Source organism: Electrona antarctica (genome assembly GCF_951216825.1).
Source record: "Electrona antarctica genome assembly, chromosome: 9".
Lineage (NCBI taxonomy): Eukaryota > Metazoa > Chordata > Actinopteri > Myctophiformes > Myctophidae > Electrona > Electrona antarctica.
Window position 1 is genome coordinate 23338891 of NC_136790.1, and position 21910 is coordinate 23360800.

Genomic DNA, 21910 nt, shown 5'->3' on the forward strand with positions numbered 1-21910 from the left:
GAGTTGGAGAGGAAAACGAAGAGGGAGCGAGAGGGAGAGTAAAGAGAGCTTATCGTCACCTCACCTTTGTTCTTCTTAATGCTTCATGTTAGAGATCTCCATAGACCAGGCTGTGGATAACAGCAGACACAAGAACAGCTGCCTGCCACCGCTGGTCAGATGATGGAGTGAGAGACAAAAACAGAGAGACAGGAGGCAAGTGACTGATTACAGTGTGTGAAAGAGCCAAGCTCATATTCTGCTTTCATTGAATGACTGGTAAAAGCGAGAAGCGACATGATAGGGATTTTTTCCTGTGCCAACTGCTTCAAGAGGTTTTATAGGTAATTATCTGGTCATCCTTGAAATCCTACCTTCCTCTTGTTGTGGTGTGCTTCCAACGAGCCCTGTTCAGGTACAGCGTGCATTTGTGCACTAGGGTCACAGCCATGTTTCAGCCACCAGGATGGACCAACTGCAGGTGGAGCAGGTTGATCCTCCTGCTGCTGTTCCTGCACTGCTTCCTCAATGCCGTGCAGGCCGCCAAGCCCAAAGGCCCGGGGCACACGCACCTCAACTCCATCCGCATCGACGGGGACATCTCCCTCGGCGGGCTGTTTCCCGTGCACGCCAGGGGCCACGACGGCAAGGCCTGCGGCGAGCTGAAGAAGGAGAAGGGAATACACAGGCTCGAGGCCATGCTCTTTGCTCTCGACCGAATCAACAACGACCACAATCTGCTGCCCAACATCACCCTGGGCGCGCGGATCCTGGACACTTGCTCGCGGGACACCCACGCCCTGGAGCAGTCGCTCACCTTCGTGCAGGCTCTCATCGAGAAGGACAGCACGGACGTCAAGTGCTTGGGCGGCGGGGCACCCATCATCACCAAGCCCGAGAGGGTGGTGGGTGTGATCGGAGCGTCTTCCAGCTCAGTGTCTATCATGGTAGCCAACATACTGCGGCTGTTCAAGGTAAGCTTGATGCAATCATGATGCAACGCGTTCATGTGAGCTTGCAATAAAATGTCCCTCGGCCCCCCCAACTTGAACCATGCTTGTTCTACACACAAGTTATCTCTGTGTGTGTGTGTGTGTGTGTGTGTGTGTGTGTGTGTGTGTGTGTGTGTGTGTGTGTGTGTGTGTGTGTGTGTGTGTGTGTGTGTGTGTGTGTGTGTGTTGACTGTGAATAAGTTCATGTGCATAATGTTGCCTATATTCTGTACATTTAGAGCTTGTTTGCACTGAGAGACATGATGTTCCGGAGTGTGTGTGATATCAGAAGCAACTGAAAAATATTTGTGCCCTTGATAATGTATTTTATAAATGTGGACTCAAATAGAGAAATTGAAATATGCGTGCGTGCGTGCGTGCGTGCGTGCGTGCGTGCGTGCGTGCGTGCGTGCGTGCGTGCGTGCGTGCGTGCGTGTGTGTTTGTGTGTGTGTGTGTGTGTGTGTGTGTGCCCGCGCGTGTGTCTGTCTTTGTTCACTCAAGAAAAACAGCTGAACCTTTGACAGTCAATGTTGATATGCGTGTTATGTAGCATATTGCATCTATTAGCCTATGTGTGTTGTTGGTCATAGCCATCCTCCATCTTGGATACGGATCTCTATGATGTGTGATTTTTCTTTTTTTACTGCAATTTGTTTCCCTATACTAATACTATACATGAATAATTCAGACAAGCAAAACATGAACTATTAAAAGGGGAGAATAGCTCTTGTTAGAATGCTCATGTGCGTTTCCATAATTCCAGAGGAATGCACCCGTGAATCTAATCACTCACTATTACCCATGAGGACCCTTGTTGCTGTAGTGCCTCTCAAGTTGATGAATAGGACACTAGTCGATTCAAAAATGTAAAATGATGGTAATGTCAGTCAGTCGTTCACTACGTCCGTCCATCACAATTGTTCCTGAAAACATATGTCAAAAACTACAGGCTGGAGCCATGAACGTTAAGCCCCCAGGAGAATCTACCCTACTGCTTTTAAGTCGGAGAGAGTGGGCATCCCTTGAGAGAGACGACAGTAATATTAAATCATTCATTTCAATAGGATTCATGCCATGGTCAGTTATACATTATAACACGTGATTCCCCTCAAGTCACGTTTAGTACAACTGGGTTGCTCCTGGTAATATATTTAATTTCTGCAGCAATTAACCTGAAATCCACTATATGGTACCTGCTCAGCCTGTCAGTTTTGCAGTTGATGTGTTCTTAACTTACAATTATGTATACCCAATAATGACATTCTTCTGGTGGAGTGATAAGGCGCTGTTACATTAATGTTTAGCTGCAAAGGCAGAGCCTATCATACATGGATTTGACAAAACCTTAAGCGTAGCCTGTTTTACCTGTTTTAACTGTGAATTACTTGAAAATATTATTTCTAATACTTTACTTCTAATACTTGCTGATTTTGTAAGATAAATCTATTCAGAAAATGCCCCTCAGCTATGCTTCAGGTAGTATGAACCTACAGTATATTCCTAAATGAATGCTCTCCATCCATAGTCACAATGCATATACAGTAGGCTTAGAAGTCTGTCTTTCGGGACCAAATTGAGCTGCTCTCTTGAAGAGACATGTAAAACATGGCAGAGGCTCAGGAGGTAGAGCAGCCACTCTACCTCTGGGAAAGGTTCCCCGAATCATCCTGTGTTCTTTAGCAAGGCACTCAACCCCTAGCGGCTCCTGGTTGTTGCCTTGCATGGTTTCCTCCAACATCAGTGTTAGAATGTGATTGTGAATGCTCTGTGAATGTACTGGCCATTGTACAGCGCTTTAGATTGATGCACTAAATGCACAAGTTACCCATTATATTCAGGCCTGCATGATTATACTCAAAACCTTGCTCACCTAAGTTTAGTGAGCAAGGTTTTCCAATCTGGCACGGCAACACAAAGCTCAATTACTGTGAACATTGAATGACCTAGATCCTATCATTGGAACACATCATTTCCCTACAACTACCCCATTCTATTGTCAACATGTAGCTTGACATCCCTAGAACAATTTGCATTTGCGAAAATTTGGTCTGCAACCTCTCAGTTCAATTAGATTTTTACACTATCTGCGTTATTAACGTGTGCAGACCAAACAGCTTTGGACGCAATAGGCTCTGTGCATACAGTATCTGTAGTCCCAGCCAGGTTTCCAGAAGGTGACATATGCGTTTCCTCATAGTCTCGTTTGATTTGGCTCAGCACAGCAGCAGATTGGAAACACATATGACACCTTTACATGTGTTTCCAGTTCAAATCTGCTGCGAGCCAATCAAATGACGCTTATGGGTAAATATGAATCGGAACAGGAAACGGGTATCCTCCAAACCTGGGACTACAGTTATGCACAGATCATATTGGATAGACCTACAAGCAAGTGGGAAGGTGCTCCATAGCCTCAGAGAGAGACTGCAAGTGCATTTTCCGGAAGCCGTAGCTGCCGACGACTGCCGCAGTGCTTCCTAAGTCGAGACCGATGCAGATGAGGCAACTGCTGGAAGCTGCCGGTGGCTGTGCGTTAAACTCTGTACTCTGTAAACTCTGTAATTAGCAGGCAACAGTGCAACACTATCTCTCTCCCTCTGTTTATGGCACAACAGTGCCACTTTTGCCCCTACTGGTACTCTAAACAGTCACATAGGTTAGGATATAGTCACATAGGTTAGGACGGACATTGCTGCTCCTTGGAGTGGTTGCACCACTCAAAAATAGGCTAAATGTTACCTTGTTTAACCCTAACCTCAGTAAAACCATGCACCCTAACCACAGTAAAACCATGCCTAACCCTAACTCTAACCTCAGTCAAACCTTTTATCGCATACTGTAGTTTTATAGGGCTGGCAGTTGCTGCCGCTGCCGGAATGTGCACTCGCTCCTTCTGGCCTCAGAGCCACAGGCAGTATCCTATCCTTCCCCAGACAATCAGGCAAATGAACAAACAGAGCAGGGAAAAGAAAAATAATCCTGGGAAACACGTACTCCCCCAACCCCCAGGTCGACTGGAAATCTGTCTGAGTGGGATGGGGCCATGATGTAACTGCCAGAACAAATAATGAATGAGCTCACAGATTCATGTGGTTCTCAGGCTAGTCATTATGACTAAACCACAGAATTTCATGTTCTGGGTGTACTCATGAGATGAAGGAGAGGTGCACATGCTCCACATGCACATGCATGCACGTTTGTGCCTGCGAGAGAGCCTTAATTCGACTTATTGAGGAATGTCAATATTCCAGTAGATAATGAGGCAAAAACAATTAGGTCTAATCAAAAGGTTTATTTGAAGATAATACAAAAATGAGAATAAGTCCAAAAGTAAAGTACAACTATGAATCCAAAAAGAAGAGTCGAAAAAGGATAGTTGTGCAAGCAGCCGATGAACCGTACAGAAGTAGAGTCGCACTTGTTCCTCGGATGTTAGTCTGGCATATTAGCTCCCTTCACTTTGGCTGCCCTCAGATTATATAGAGGATGATTTCACAACACAGATGATTTCACAATATCACCGGTACCGAGCCGGCACACGAATATTCCGTGGCCTTTCCAAGTTCTACAAAAACATATTAGTCATCCTTTTCTCAGAACTTTCCAGAACATTTGTGTACTGCCAAAAAGGTCGACTTGACATGAAAACAGGTTATCATACTGAACAAAACATCATACCATATTCCCCACCCAACCAGTTCTGGTCTTGAGGGAGTAATCAGAATATCTGAGGTGTGTTGCAACACTGTACTGGTTCAGATGGAAACAACATGTCACACAAAGCACACATGTCATACAAAGGACACAGTGCTGGGACAACATGAATACACTCAGTCAGAGAACAAATTGAAGCATACATAGGTCAAAGGGTTAATAGAATATACACCTGTTTATATAGAATGATACGCCTCTATATGTATAATTCCTATACAGACTAACTTACCTAGGACGTAGATCGTATCGATCAAATAGTGTCAACAGTGCACATTAACATAGGAATGACCCTGGCTGGCTGCATTTCAATGATCCATTGTGAGACCTGAAGTACTGTAGGCCACTTTTAAAAGAGGCAAAGATAGCCATAGATTTTCTGAAGCAGTCTACATATTTGAATGTTTGGGCTGATGGATTCATGAATCAACTAAATACACAGTACTCTGCAAGGTAAATGCATAATTGTAGATGACAACACTATACAGTATCTATATTATGCAAGTAAAAAGAATACAATTCGATATATTTTGTGGGTTTATAATGAATAGGCCTACATATAAGACGTTATCGGTGACCACGCGTGTGTGCAGCTAATCACAACTACAGTCAACTACAATATCAATTGTGAAGGGAAAGTTGATCTGGTAAACAATAACCATTCAGCTAATGTTAGTTGAAGTGATTCCTGAGTTACTATTCAATAACTGTGTTACTGTGTACTAGTGTCTGTTTTGATGAAATTGTATCAGACGACAAAATGGCCTGAGTGATCATTTGGTTTAAAAAGAGAAAGGCCTAACAGCACAATATACTATTTTGGTTCTGCTGCTCTATGATACTTGAAAAATATACACTTAACAATAACATTTTCTATGATTCTAAAAAAATCAAGCGGAAACCTTGCATGTCCAAAACCGTTTCTTTTCACAAAAAGAACATATGGGACACAAGCTCTAGTTTTTCATTGGTTAAATATTTATGAAACCCCACATACAGACTTAACAACTTTCAACCTGGTGTCCCTATTTTTGGGCATTCATAGGTGAATATTGTAATTCCTTTTAAATGAGCTGATCTACAAGCTGACAATGTGTCACATTGTAACACGTTGTGAGCTTGTACATCTGCTATACTTTTGCACAATAGGGCATAACTTAAAAAGATGAAATATGGAGATACAATGTTTTTGCCCGACAGCGGTTATATACTGTTGGGATTTCAATAGTGAGTACCACTTTATATTTGACTACAAGTGCTTCCTCTCAGATAAAAGCTGAAACAACAGAGCAATCCAAATTTGGCCTCTATTGTTGATAACAATGCTCCCACCGTGATGGAACACATAATCATGTACATCAGTATACTGTAAAGTGCATGCAGAGCAGGGTAATGAGTATCCACAACAGTTGTATTTTTTGATCCTTCATTCACATGGAAGCTTTATTATCCTGTCATTATCACTCATTTCCTCCTCATTAAGGCACATGTATAAGAGATTATCCTGCATGTTTAATATGGCATCTTCACTATTCACCCTCAATGTATGCGTTAGCATTCTCTTCATCCCTATGCGGTAGCAACTTGAGGTTAACATGGCATCTGTGTTGATCAAAAGAGCAGATTGATGTGTTGAGTCTGTCACTTCATCATCCGTTCCGGGTCTTGCTTCTGGAGCGGCGCAATTGAAAAATCAAAGTGGCATCCAAAAGCACTTGCCAATCAGTCATCACCCGCTCTAATTGAATAATGGCTCTTACAAACAATCAAAATAGAGAGCGAGTTCCCTGACGTGATGTAAAGTAGACCAGGTCAGTTATATGGATTAAACAGTAAACTCTAAATGGAGAGTGGTATGTGTTCTCCTCTCTGTTGGGTCTTGAGTTATATGGCCGTGAGACATGATCTATGAGTCGGGCGTGGTGCCGGATGGGTTCCTGGACCCCTGATGGACCTGCTGATGTCTGAGGTTTTAACTTCACTATCACCTCATCGCCAGGGCCCGTGCCATGATCTAGCTAGCATATAAAGAACTGAGTCGTGCAACTCCGTGTGGGGGTCCCCGGAACTTCCAGGCCCACAGGAACGCGCCCAGGGTGCCGGCCCGGTTCCGGTGAACTGCCCCGCGTCCGAAACGGTCGGGGCATGACAGAGTTACTGTGTGGGGAAATTAGCAGACAACTCTCTCTCTCTCTCTCTCTCTCTCTCTCTCTCTTTCTCTGTCTCCCTCCCTCTCCATCTCTCATGCACGCTCCACATTGTAATTAGCAGGCAACAGGCAACAGTGCAACACTATCTCTCTCTCTGTTTCTAGCACAACAGCGCCACTTTTGCCCCTATTGGTACCCTAAACATAGGGACACAGGGACGGACATTGCTGTTCCTTGGAGTGGTTGTACCACTCAAAAACAAAAAGAACAAATGCTAATATCACCGCTAGATGTGAATGTTTGCTTCGAGCTTGTGTGCAGGTTTGGCATACAAGACATGCAAGCAGACTCGCTGGCGCATATGACAATACAGAATGCTCATTTGTAAAGTACAGGCATGCATGTGCACAAGCAAACAAACCAATGTACCATATGCACACACACACACACACACACACACACACACACACACACACACACACACACACACACACACACACACACACACACACACACACACACACACACACACACACACACACACACACACAGCCCTACACTTGACACAAATACATCACACGCAAAGAGCAATCAGGCACACTTGCACGCACACCACTCCAAACCCAGTGGCAGCGGCCACCCTTGTGTAGTTAGCAGGCTTAAAGAAAAGTGTTTCCTCAGCACTGTGCTGCATACAGATGTGGTCCAAAGCAGGCTTGATGAATATTTTAAACAGGCATTATGTAATAGCAACATGGGAGCCTGGGAGCTGCTGCTCAAGAACATTTTCAGTGTAGTTCGTGGAGAAGCACGGAGCACAATGACAGGCCGTTGAACAAAGGGATATTTCAAGTCGATGTCAGAGGGTTTCATTATTTATTTGCATAGAGGATGCCCACACAGAGGCGACACACATCATGCAATGATGCACAGCATGTATTCCACTTGCACTCGCTTGTTTGTCCTTTTTGGCTGTAGTAATGTATGTTCATCCGAGTATGAGGCTGTCTGCATTGTCTTGTGTTTGTTGCTCCCAATCCAACCCCTCAGAAGCAATAAAGCGGATTAATACATTTTTAAAAGAGTAACTTTTCGTTCAGCGTTCAGCCTGTAATCATTAAGGCTTGTGGTGTGCACAAACTAGGTTTTATTAACCATTTGTACCCCAGCATCCATATTCTTAGCCGAAAATAGCTGATCTACTAGCTATTGCTAACAACGAGTTGCAGAAGAGATTTGATGTAGAAAGCAGTTTAAGTACAGAGACAATTCAGATCCAGTTTGCTAACAATCCGGTTTAAGTAGCCTGGGATCAATACCGCCGGGAGCGGAAATAACTTACGCTATTATGTTATAGTTTACTGGTTGTAGTTATCAGGCCGGAACCACCAAGCTGGAACCAAACATCACCCAAAATAATTCCCTGCGATGATGGGCATCATAACTTGAGGGCCCACCCAATAAAACCCTTGATGGGGTGTAGTTTAGCTTATAGGAATAATTCGTTTAGAATATATCCATCTTTTATTTCAATTCGTAGCGACTGGCGAGACTAAACTAGTAGGTAGTACTAGATCTTACATCGGGATTGGGGGACCAAAACAAAGCAGTGCCGAAACCCAACCCCACACTTCTCTTTGTTTTGTTGCACTTTCAATGTCAGGTCAAGTTACCTTGCTATAATTCCCATTGGCCATGTATTTTGTCACATCAATGTAATTTAATGTAAGTAGCTGCAGCTGTCTTTACAAAGGTTATAATAGTTTTGGAGTTTATAAAAATAAATTCATTGGAATTCAAGTGGGAGCAAACTTTTTTCGTCAGAGGGCAGTTTCTGATGTGAAGTGCTTTGCTTTGTCTTTGAGTTATTATGGGGCCAAGCATGAAGTGCATGTAGCCTCTTGAGTGGTCTATTCAAGCACTTTTGACCTTGCAGCATAAATGAATGGAACAACAGGTTGTCAACAGGTTGTATGCATGGCATGCAGTGCACTGACGGACCGCACAATTGTTGTCGAGCTGTCCTCGCTCCGAAACTGAACTCACTTCTCCATCTCCCCCCTTTCAGTCATGACAAAATTACTGAAAATGAGAAGTTGGCGCACGTAAAAGTTACTGCAATTTGTTACAGTGTAGGCTATGACAATACAGAATGTACTGTGAAGTACATTGTAAAGTGCTTTGGAGAAAAGTGCTATAAAAATGTCCATTTACCATTTACATTTTTGGCAAAAACCTGCGCTCAGAAGAGAGCACTTTTCTAGTTATTATTGGATTTACAGTAGTACTCTAAAAGGGAAAACTAGCAGGGCAGCCTTCCTGGCTGTGAGTCGGATTACTGGTTAATGCTCTGAGTTACTACTGTATACGGGCAAAGGGCAAAGGCAGGAAGAAGTGAGGAATACATTGATTTATTTTTAAATGCAAGAGCACACAGGGATTTACAGTCAAACTCTTGTTTACAAGTCTCTTGCTGGAGTCTTAGCGGTTTCTCACACGAATCATTAAGCATGGCCCAGTAAGAGCAACAATGGTATGATGAAACCAAGACAGCAGATTCCCTGTATCACCTCCTTAGGAGACAGTAAGATATGAATAGTGTCAAATCTTGGTTCACTGGGAACAATATAGGGCTCCACAAGGAGCATAAAGGAAAAATACATACAGTACAATACATTACTGAATGTACACATCTCATTCATCTCATTATGTTAAGCTGTTCACTTTGTTTCCATATCATTTAGCAAGATAATGGTTATAACCAACGCCTTCATCAGGAAAAAGTAATTCAGCAATCCAAGTAGATGTACTATACCGGAACATTTCAGTTTATTAAACCACCGGCTTTCTACGCATGGCTTTCTGGAGTGAGTAAAAGCACATATTATAATTTAAGAACATTACATTATTATTATTATTATTATTATTATTATTATTATTATTATTATTATTATTATTATTATTATTATTATTATTATTATTATTATTATTATTATTATTACTATTATTATTATTATTATTACTATTATTATTATTATTATTATCGAAAACCTTCCCCTGGCAAGAAACATTGGTTAGGAGAATCATTGTTGCTCTCATATAAATAAATAAAAACAAAATATCATGCATATCTTTGGTTGAAGAGAGAAATGTCATGCTTGACACTAAACTCATTTATTCCCCCTGCAGCACATCTTGAAAAAAAGAAGCAATTTTCAAATTATCTTTTAAATTACACTTCAAGTAAATCCTGAGTAAACAGACTTTCTTTTTGCCAGGACACCATGGAAATCATGTAATACACTTTTCCCTTTAAAAAAAACAATGGGACTTTGTGTTCATAAAGGCTCTGTCTTTGCTTTTTAATACATGTTATTTGTACAATATTATATATTATAGCTTTATAGGCGCAGCGCAGCCCTGACATTCTTATCAAAAGATCCTTTTAACATTTCTGAGTTAATGAGTATTTTCACCTTAGACAGTTCTGAATCAGAGACATACAAGTCACTGTTCATACAGATACGTTCTAATTGCATCGCTCTAAAATATTGTTAATATAGCAAAACTGCCAGTCTTTGACATACAACTGAAAATTAAAAAATAAATAGTGTACATGCATTAGTTTTAGGGGGAAAACAGTATCGTAATTGTTTTTCATTTCTATGGTATTTCTCATTGTTTAGGGATTGATGAGTTAGAGAAAATTTCCAAAATGTGTGGCAAATCTGCAAAAGAAATGCTTACCACTAGCTTTCTTCACAAATGTGTTCATAAAGGTGTCTACTATAACATATACATTTGTTCCAACCCAACTCCCTTGGGAAACTTTGTGACAGCTGCTGAAAGTTTGTGTACCATTAACAACCAATATAAGGCACAATTCCCAAGATTTCATTATGCTTTAAGTAGCATGTGACATGTCAAACTAGGGGGTTTTCATGATGCTGAATCCGTTCCAAGCATTAGTTTTGCACGGAAATACTCCTTGGGCTCTTGTGTCCAAATACGCTGACCTCATCACATTTGTGATGATGGCTATGGGCATTTTTAGGCAAAGGAGTGTTTTTTGTGCAGAACTAATGCTTGCAATGGATTCAGAATCATGAAAACCCTAGTTTGACACGTCACATGCTACTTAAAGTATAATGAAATTTGGAAATTGTTGCCTTATATTGGTTGATAATGGTACCCCATCTTTCAGCAGCTGTCACAAAGTTTCCCAAGGAAGTTGGGTTGGAACAAATGTATATGTGGCACCTTTATGAACACATCTGTGAGGAAAGCTAGTGGTAAGCATTTTTTTCCCCAGATTTTCCACACATTTCACTAATTTTCCCTTATTTGCGAGTTGAGAATTAGTCATATTTTTCATTGCATTCAATGTTGTGGTCAAAACAGCTTGAATAAAGCCCCACAATACAATTACTTCCCTGAAGGATTGTACAACAACATACACTCTTGTTCTACTGTTCTTTATTTCCCTGTAAACAGGCTTGTGACAGGCACACAGGCTGAGTGAGGACCCCATGTCACAAGTGATTTAGCAGCTCATTTAAGGGACGACAGCTAAATCAAGATAAACTAGCAAGAACTTGTCGTGACTAGGCATCTCCCTCCAGCCTAACCACTGTTTCAGAGTGAGGCAAACATGCCAAGATCACCATAGCACTATGGAATAAGAAGAAATAACTACTACGTTTGTGGATCCAGATGGGTTCAGAATCACTTTATTCATCATGGTAATTATCGGAGGACTTTGGTGAAAATACGTTGAAGCTGCATGATATGAGCAGAAAGACGGATCATTATCTACACCAGGCCAGAACAGCCGGGATGTGGATTATATTTTCAGTACTGTGAGTCTGTCGGTAAATCTCGGACACTGCTGGAAACTTTACACACACACACTGCCAGTAGGCCAAGGAACCTCATGCCAAATGTTTCTAATAGGCATGGTGGTGCTATAAAAGACCATAGGTTGTTCAATCAAAAACTGTCCAATCACACGCATGCACGCATGCACGCACTTCACACCACAAATCATAAACGCATCGTCCGATATGCTCCAAGTTTTAATCATACATTGAGAGCCTCTAAACAACACAAGCCAGCGATTTCACTTAAAGCCGCAGGGGGCACCAGCCAAGGCAGCCAGTAGTACACGGCCCTCACTGTGCCGTCATCCAACAGATGTTCTATTGCAAAGAACATAATGCAATCCACGGCATGTGTGATATCTGTCACCATTGCTTCCATGTTCCGCGTTCCGCATATAGGACAGAGGTGTAGGAGTAGCTACTCAAAGTGCAGAACAAGAACAGCAGCTATTTCATAGCTTTTCAGCCTTTTCACTGACTGTAATGTGAGGGTAAACAACTGTGTCAGTGCAAATTAGAAATGTGCACACTATGATAACTGTGTTTGGTGTTTTGCATTCAGTGTGAACACATAATGTTCACACTTCATGCAAGCATACTGTACAACACACGCACACCCACACCCACACCCACACCCACGCACGCACGCGCACGCACACACACACACACACACACACACACACACACACACACACACACACACACACACACACACACACACACACACACACACACACACACACACACACACACACACACACACACACACACAATCCTCACAAAAGACTCAGACACTTTGTAACATATATAGTAGGCTATAATAAGGATAACAATTTCGACACTTGGCTGTATGCAAGCTGGTTGAAACCATGTCCAAACGATTTGTATTTAACCCTGTGTTCACTTTGTCCCTCTAGAATTATTGTGGAATATGAAGGCAGAGGAGCAATTGTGTTGATGAAGCTGATGAGCCTCAACCCAGTAGAGTTAACATGTTGGATGAACCAAAGCACATTTATTTAACATGTCTATTAATTGCAAAAGAACGTGATGTGTCGTACTGCAGTAGTGTGCTGTTTATGTTTTATATGTTTTTTATGTCAGAGACGTTTGGACAGTTATTTCTTGATGTCAGCTGCGTCTAAACTGAACATCACGTTATTTTGAGTGGTAATGTCACAGACTGAGATGGCAACCCTACTACCAGGCATCTGCCTGATCCCCGTGAAGTCGTGAATATAGAATTAGTCTTGGTCCTTTACAGTATATCCAATCAATCATTAAACAGTGTGTCTATGACAGCACGCCATTAATCAAGTTTTAATTAAGAAATAAGTAAGCTTATAGTTGTGTGCAACTGTATAAATGAATGGGAGCATTAGCCCATTAAAACCGGGAAAGCATCTGTGTAATTTTATATTTTTGCGTTGGCTATTCAAAAATAGCAGATGTATAAGCTCGCAGCGCGTCACTTGGTGCTGCACTGCAAGCTTGTACATCTGCTATTTTTGAACATTTAAAAAAAAAACGTGAAAGTGTGAGAACTACTGATTTAGAAGGCATTTGTAGAATCGGCCTCAGGTCTTAATTTGTTAGACGAGTAATGCTCCCCTTACTAGCACCCCTAACTGTCTGACAAACAACCTGCCAATCAAAGAGCCATATACTGTTCCTCCTACTGCTAGAAACACAAAACTCATCATGGGTGTCACCATGGCATCACTAAACTGCATTGTCACATTAATTTGCAGACATGGTTATCCAATTAGCCCTTTGCTAAATCCCACCCCAAAAAGTGATTGTCCAATGCCAATCCAAATAGTTTAGCAACTGTTGCTATGCAGGTCAAGCTTTTGCCACCTCATAGCTGTCAGTGTTATTTTGCATGGCTGTGTTGTTGAACACATACATAGCTTTACGTCGAGAAAGTTACACGACTGACCCACCCAGGTGATGGCAATAATACTAATGACCGTAGTCTTACCGTGCAACATGAAAACTCTGGTCAGTTGGCCGTTAAAAGTTGATTTCTCCCTCTGTCATAAATAATGGACTCATTGGGTCCCATTATTACAGTTTTTGGTATGACGGGGATCGAACTCCGACCTCCCAGTTTCAGCCTGACTCCCAGTTTCAGGGCGGACACTCTAACCACAATTAAGGCCACTGTCTAGTCTGGTAAATATTTCAACCATTGCTTCCAGAAGATGGCTCAAGATGGTCTGTCTGATAATAATCCATCAATCAATCATGGAATTTACTGTGCACGTCATGTTCCTCAGAGGATGAACCTTGCTAATTTTGGTGACCCCATGATCTTTCCTCTAGCACCACTAACATTTTCTTCTAAAAGGAAGATTGCCATTAAACGTATTGAGTACATTCACGCCCCCTGGATGATGAACCCTATTTGAGTGATCCCAAAAGCTTTCCTCTAGTGCCACCCTGAGGTCAGAATTTCTTTGCACACAAAATATTTCATACTAGCTGTGCTCCCTTGAGGATGAATCCTACTGATTTTGGTGACCACATTCTAGCGCCAAAACGTCCACTTCATCAGCTTAGCTTTGCTTTAAGCCTTTTGCTATTGTTTTCAGGATGTGCTATCAATTCTTTATTTTATTTTCAACCCTAGATTTCTATTAAGAATTTTAAGAGCACAGCAACTCAAAAGTAACCTGACTCCGTCAGATGGGGCAGCAGAGAGTACACTGGGTAGCAGGAGGGGGGAACCCAGTGTACTCTCTGCTGCCCCATCTGGCGGAGTCAGGTTAACTCAAAAGAGTATCATGACATAAATATCCCTGAGGATATAGCACTTGTGATTATGAAAATAATTATTTCCAAAGTAGTCCTCTAAGGAGGGAATGTTGGGTCGTTCAAATCACTTTTGTCTGGTTGAGTGTAAATATCAGCAAATCCTCCAGGGGCCACTAGCAGGACTTTAGTCTCTTAGGGGCAGACTCAGAGGCACACAATTAGCACTTAAATTGCAAGCTGTGTGGAATTAACATCTGATTTACCAAGACAGCAGTTAATCATGCAGACAGAGAATATGACTGCCTTCTAGTAATTTTGAAGTCGAGCTTTAAAGGTGGGAGTGGAATTGTGGGATTTGTGGAACGTGGAGCCCTCAACCCACTCAGGAATGAAACAAAAAAATTGTCATATTCAGTGATGCTGAAATTGATTATCACCAAAACGCATGCAACTCGAACTGAGAGGAATTGGAATTTAGGCAACCATTGCTCATAAATTAAATGTCACAAAACTAACTCATGAAAAGAGATAACAGAACAATGATTTGGTGGCTTGCCTTACAGATTATTGTGTTTTCTGTTTCTAGAAATGTTTTTAAAGAACAGTGCTCTATATACAGGTTTAATGTTTGTTTTTAGTTCAATGTTTGTTTTAAAAAACGAAATTCCCATAACCCTTTGCACTCCGGTGCGATGACGTCGTCAAAACGCGTCCGGTGGATTGCCCGTATGACTTAAAACTGATTAAAATGTGGATTAAACAATGAAAACATAACTCGGGCAACTCGCGAATCGCAGGGAAAGTGTTCTACAATTAATTAACTCGGGCAACTCATGAATAGTAGTCAAAGTGTTAAGTAAAAGGTACATTTACTTAATATTGTACTTTAACTCCACTACATGTATTTGAAAACTGTATTTACTAGTTACTTTGTTGATTTGGATTATTATTACAAAACATACATATGTATATTCATTTCGATCGTCTATTTGAAAATGGCAGATCTACAAGCTCACAATGTCCCATCATTAATTGGGACATTCTGCATAATGAGTACATTTTACTTTTGGTAATTTAAGTACACTAGACCGGTGCCCGGCTGTAGAGCACCAAGTCGGCAACGATGGAAGTTGGAGATCCATGCCCCACCTGGCTGTGCAATACCCGCTGTACCCGTGTCAGAGTACCCATTCCACCCATCTGTCTGTGTCCATTTTATGCCCATATTTGGAGAAGTTTTCTCGAAGTTATGTGGACACTGGACGTTTACGGAATGCATTGGAGTCTATAGGCTCGCGCGAGTGCATGAACCACGTGACCGGGCTGCCCCCTCTTCTATTAGATGGCTCTGGACTCGACCAGCTCAACAGAATGATCAATTGGCTAATTTGGGCCCTGTCTGGAGCCTGGGCTGAGGCTTTTGTGCTGGTTCTGGACAACCGGCTATCCGATGGACTCAACACCGGGCACTGCACTCAGTGCGGTGGTGTGGAATGCCTGTGCCAAATTTGAAGTCGGCGGGGCAAGCGGTTCTCGAGTTATGTGGATTACAGACGTACACACACATACAGTACAGAGATGCGGTGCATTTATAGTAGGATGTTGGAGTACATTTTGAATTCCGGACGTTTACTTGTATTTCTATATTGTATTGATACTATTAAGTAAAACATTTGAGTACTGTAAACCACTCCTACAACTGGCTTTGTTAGTGCAGAAAAAATGAGCATGGTTGCTATGTTCACCCTGTTCACCCGGGTGTGATTTAATTACGTCAGACATGAAACTGGCTTTGTTAGTGCAGAAAAAATGAGCATGGTTGCTATGTTCACCCTGTTCACCCGGGTGTGATTTCATTATTTATTTTAAATTGTATTTTTGAGTGGTGCAAACCACTCCAACAACCAGCTTTGTCTGTATGTTTGTGTACCTGTGTACGTGTCCGTGCACAGGTACTCCAACAACCAGCTTTGTCTGTATGTTTGTGTACCTGTGTACGTGTCCGTGCACAGGTGAGCATGGTTACCATGGTCACTGACATTATGTCAGACCACAGCTGATCAGGCTATATAAGACCTTGCACCACTCAGTTCACACGGGTGTGATTTTTATTATGTATTTGGCTGCGATGATGTATTTAATTGTATTCATTGTTGTACTATGGGTTAGTGTAGTGTAGTTGGAAGGAAGCTTGACTATTGGTGGGATTGCATGAGAACATTGTGTGGAAAGTTAAAGGTCATATTTGACTTTTTAATTATTATTAATCTATTGACTACATTTTTGTTATTTTTCAATATCTTTCCTTGCTGCAATTAGCCTATTGGCGTTTCCACCACCATTCCTATAGCCTTCCTCTGCCTGTGCTAATTTGCACTTGTTCTTATTAGAGGCAAAGAAAGCCCAAACAAAACTGATCCTTGCAAATTGCATGAGTGTTGGTAAATCCAGTTGAATGTGTAATCATCACCCACACAATCATATACTCCTATTATTTGTGTGAAACTCCCTTAAATGCATATGCGTATAGGAGAGAGGGCTCTTTGTGATAGATTGCATACATGTGATAGATTAGATTATATGGGGAATTAAGTGCCATAGTAGCACCACAGTAAGGGCGGGGTTGTTGAGAGTACAATAGCTTGATCCTTTTCTTCACCTCCGCAACCCAACTCCAGATTGTCTAGTTAAACTCCCACGACAGAGATAGCCTTTCTCACCCTTGATTTGATGTAATCTCCCAACAAACCATTGCAGAGGGCACTGTGTGGATGCTGACCAACATCTGCAGCACTCTTTTGCTTGCCCTACAAGGCTTACATTAACAAACGGGTTCAGTTCATTTGGATGTGCCAGAGTTCTCTCCACTGTAGTGGTACTAGTGTATACTGTACTGCCTGTAGCCCACAATCCTATTAACCCCCCGCACCTCTCTGCAGTTGCTGTCTTGCAGCCTGCCCTATTGGACCTGTAACAGTCCTTGGCCTCTGCCAGAGCCTTCTTCAGCTCCCTTTGGATGACCGTGGCTTCTTGCACTAACTAGTCATATAATCACATTCCAGTGAGTCAGAAGCATTTCTTAATTCAATGTCATGATCTGTTGGTCAACTTCAACAATTGTCTCGAGAGTCATGACCATGTGAATGGACTGACTGAAATTACAATATTGAGCATCATATTAGTTGCTAATTGGATTTCTAGAGTTCATGATATGCAGCTTTCAGCACTATATTATTATTATTAACGGCCAACAGTTTCTGGCTGTGAATATAAAAAGAACAGACTATAGATGAGTTGACTGCTTTAGAGGTCTAGCAGCAGAAATCACGCACATTGTTATTTGTCCTCCCCATTTCAGTTACTGAAGTTCAAACATAAACTACTTGCGCAGTAGAATGAAACAAGATAGATAGATAGACTAATGATCTCCATGAATAAGTTAAAGGAGTAGTTCACCCAAAAAACAACTTATTTTAAGCTCCAAGCAGCTATTAGGTGTTACCCATTGCTGAGGTAGTCATGTATTTGGGCTCTTTCACTTTTGGCCCAAATTTGAAGATTGGAAGCTACAACCTGCCTCTCTGGTGCTGACATAATCCAAGGGTCATCTGAACTTCTTTCTTATACCAATGTGGTCAATTTTGTTTTCTGTTATAGACCTAAATTTGGATGTCGATCTTGTTCCCCCATCTGGATAATGAGGTATGGTATCAGTCCCCAATATACCGAATAGGGGGTTGAAGCTGGCCTTGACCTCACTGCATGGTCTTTGGCATTTTGGCAGCCTTGCCACCTGGAAACTGGTTTGGATATTCAATGTCGCCACGGATAGATGTCTTTGGCGTCAAAGGGTGTTTCTGCTTCCTACCTATAGTCTTGTGTAGCTATAGATCAGAGATCTCTGTCTATATGTCTGGGGAAATCTAAATTCAATGTATGGGCTAACAATCTTAGGCCCACTTAGCTTTTATTTTCCTGTTTCCAATGTTCTTATGGTGTGGCTCCATGGAAGCCATGTCTTGTTTTTCTAAAAAAAAAAGAAAAAGAAAAAAAAAAAAGTGTATATATACTCATGTGAAGCCCACCGTATTTATATCGGCCACATTGACATCTCCCTTTATCAGTGTTTGTTTAACTGCTCCACATTAAAAGACAATATGATTTATGTCATAAGAGCTCTAAACAAACATTTAAAGAGTTCATAGACTTGACTGTCATATGATGTCATTTTCAAAAGCCATGCATTGGAGGTTATGGCGCCCTCAAAAAAAAAATATATATATATATATATAATCTCCAGTGGAGGACCCTCTACACCAATTACAATCTTATCTTCAGCTGTGTTTTTTTATTTGCTTGTACCATTTGTTTAATATAATTGGAATTTAGGTTTAAATGAATTGCAGTGTAAAGATAGTAACCTAAATAGTATTGCCATAATTTGTCATCAGTGTAGAAAACTAACTTGAAAGGTTTTATTTTAGATAATTGTTTTGACTCGACTCATTTTATATGTACACTGTAGTACAAAACAACAATTTTACATACTATCTGTCTCCTTTACACAGCACAAGACTTAAAATAAAAATCACACTCGTGTCACTACGTCTCACAGGGGGGCATGCCAAAAGAAAACAAAATGTCCATAGACTTGGCTGTCACATGACTTCACGGGGGCACACACAAAGCCAGGAAGGAGGGCAGAATAAAATAAAATGTAAAAGAAAGAGGGGTAGGGGTTTATCAACATCATCACCACTCATCATCCCTGGTGTGCCCGCTGCTGGTCTAGGGGGTATGGGTGTCGAGGCCTGTTCATACTCCAGTTTTCGGTGATGAGATGACCACTGAAACGGTGGTCACCTCATTCATCACCTAAAACTCATCAGCACATGATCTATGAAGAGCTGGTAGGGCCCTAAGAGGGGGAGGCCTACAGCATGCATGAGAGAGGGGAGTGGGGGAGATGGGAGATGGGGTAAAAAAGTGATTCAGGACTGGAGGAGGAATGACAAGGGGAGAGGTCGCCGCAAGCTTCTAGAAGCCGTGGACTTTTAGCTGTTCCTCCTTGGCCAGGCGACCCTCTGTGAGGAACGTGCAGATGTTTTTGCGCTGGTCTCCCTGCAGTTGGATCACCTCACCATACTCCGGGTGTTCAATCACTGTCCCGTTGCAGGCAAACTTCTTCTTGAAGGACTGGACTAGTTTCTGTAGTTTCTTATTTTCAGGGTCACTGGCGATGCCCTGGACAGTGGTGAGGGTCTTCCTACCGTTCCTCTGCTGGATTCTTATATGGATGTAGTCCTCTGTCCCAGCTGCACCATCAGTTGCATCAGCAAAGGGGTCAAAAGTTTGGAGGTTCTGGATAGCGGACATACAATAAGACTGGCTTTCCTTTCGGATAATTACTTTAACTGTTTTGTTCGTATTGGACGACACTGCTTCTTTTTGCTTCTGCTCCGTTCAAATGCTGCTCACAAAATGTACTCAAGTTCTCAGGTTTCATGTATTAATAAACCAGCCAGTGATGTCTGTCCTCTATGACGTCAGTTGTCATGATGATGTATGATTCCAAATTTCCAAAAGGTTTCAGCCACATGAAATTAGAGCGGTGCCCGCGGGGCCTCTACAGCGGTGCCCGTTGGGCACTGGCCTACTTGAAACGATGCAAGTTGGAAATGCATGCCCCACCCAGATATTATGCATTGGAGCCTCTGGTGCCCGTTGGGCACTGGCCTACTTGAAACGATGCAAGTTGGAAATGGATGCCCCACCCAGATATTATGCATTGGAGCCTCTGGTGCCCGTTGGGCACTGGCCTACTTGGAACGATGCAAGATGGAAATGCATGCCCCACCCAGATATTATGTCCCTTTTGAAGTCAGTGAGGCTAACAGTTCTCGAGTTACGTGGATTACACACGTACCAGTACAGACACAGACTTGGTGCATTTATAGATAGATAGGTAGATTAATATAATAAAAATCACACCTGTGTGAACTGAGTGGTGCGGTGACGTCACACACTAACCATAGCAACCATGCTCACCTGTACATGGCCCCACGTACAGGTACACACCTGGTACACAGGTACAGACACGGGTACAGACAAAGCTGGTTATTGGAGTGGTTTGCACCACTCAAAAAAAGTACAGGTTCTGGCATCATTGCCAAAATGCTCTTCTCAGCCATACCCCCAGATTCTCAGCCCCAGCCCCTATTTTATTTGAATGTGCAGTGTGGCCATTCAGCCACGGCTGGTACTTTCATAGTGAGCAGGGGAGTTGAGTATGGGAGTTTCTCTCTCATGCATGCTGACGTTGGCAGAACATTGTAGTTAGGGCAACCTACTGTAACTACAATTCATTGTACTACTATTCATCAGTAATGAGAAGACAAAATTAAATGCAAACATCTGTGATTGGCTAATCTGTGATTAGCTGGATTGGATTTGTCACTTGAGGATGAAAAGTGAGGACGCCAATTGTGATTGGCCGGAATGTGATGATGTATTATTGTGATTGGCTGGAATGTGATGATGTATGATGATGTATTATTGTGATTGGCCGAAATGTGATGATGTATTATTGTGATTGGCTGGAATGTGATGATGTATGATGATGTATTATTGTGATTGACCGGAATGACAGAAAAGTGAAAAAATCGCCAATTGTGAGTGGCCGGAATGAGATGATGTATGAGGATGTACTTGATAAGAGCGAGTTGATAAGAGCGCCCCTCACTTGACATTCACACAGGTGTGATTGTTTCCCTATATCCTTAAAAGGTTGCTCAAAGGTTTGGGGTTGGCTCAGGCTGATGCATTATAGGATAGTTAGTTTAGTTATGAATTTTTAATTTCATAGAAAAGTAGTCTAATTGTTGAGTTTTAAATTGGGACATTAAGTAAAAGGAATAGTGGAGGTATTTCTGTGCACAAGACATTTGATGCATTGCTGACAGGTCCGGCGGTTTGCGAGACTGCATTGTGAGCTGACAGTATAGGCAACTACATACATAGTGGTGCCTCCTGTATGTCTAACTAGCGTCTATACAGGGAAAGGGATTTTGACCTAAAAAAGTCACACCATAGTTACAATTTGCAAATGTATGAAACAATGTAGTAAATCATTTTCAGGCAGCTGTCTGGTGGTTTACTGTACATGCCAGTAGTCCAAACTGTATGCAAATGTGCTGGAGTAATGCAGGAGTCGTTCTTTCATTCGGAATCATTAATCCAAGAACAGAGCAGAGCGTGTCAGGGTTTGGTTATGCAGCCTGATGGTTACTGGCAGAGAGGACAGAAGTAGGATGATGAGTATGTGGCTGAAGGCAGGGCTGGGTTAAATCACCACGGGCCCTGAGCTAATAATTTCTGCAGGCCCCCCATGCACCATAAAGCCCTTGAAAGAGCCCGCTCTGGTATATCAGAGATCAG

At 42.0% G+C, this 21910-nt stretch overlaps 2 protein-coding genes across 2 annotated transcripts in view; one reads left to right on the forward strand and one right to left on the reverse strand.

Annotated features, from left to right (window-relative positions):
* Positions 1-294: 294 nt before the first annotated feature.
* Positions 295-21910, forward strand: part of grm4 (glutamate receptor, metabotropic 4) — a 196684-nt gene continuing 175068 nt past the window's right edge. The window contains exon 1 of the mRNA XM_079509213.1: positions 295-953. Within this exon, the coding sequence (XP_079365339.1) occupies positions 429-953 (525 nt within the window). The 5' untranslated portion in view covers positions 295-428. The remainder of the gene's footprint in view (positions 954-21910) is intronic.
* Positions 19506-19879, reverse strand: LOC306928919 (eukaryotic translation initiation factor 1b-like). Its single transcript, XM_079509224.1, has one exon. It carries the CDS (start codon positions 19847-19849, stop codon positions 19511-19513), a length of 339 nt encoding a protein of 112 aa, XP_079365350.1. The 5' UTR covers positions 19850-19879; the 3' UTR covers positions 19506-19510.

What these genes read in the sequence shown, in the direction of transcription:
- LOC306928919 (XM_079509224.1), bottom strand. Translation starts at nt 19,849, where the DNA reads ATGTCCGCTATCCAGAACCTCCAAACTTTTGACCCCTTTGCTGATGCA.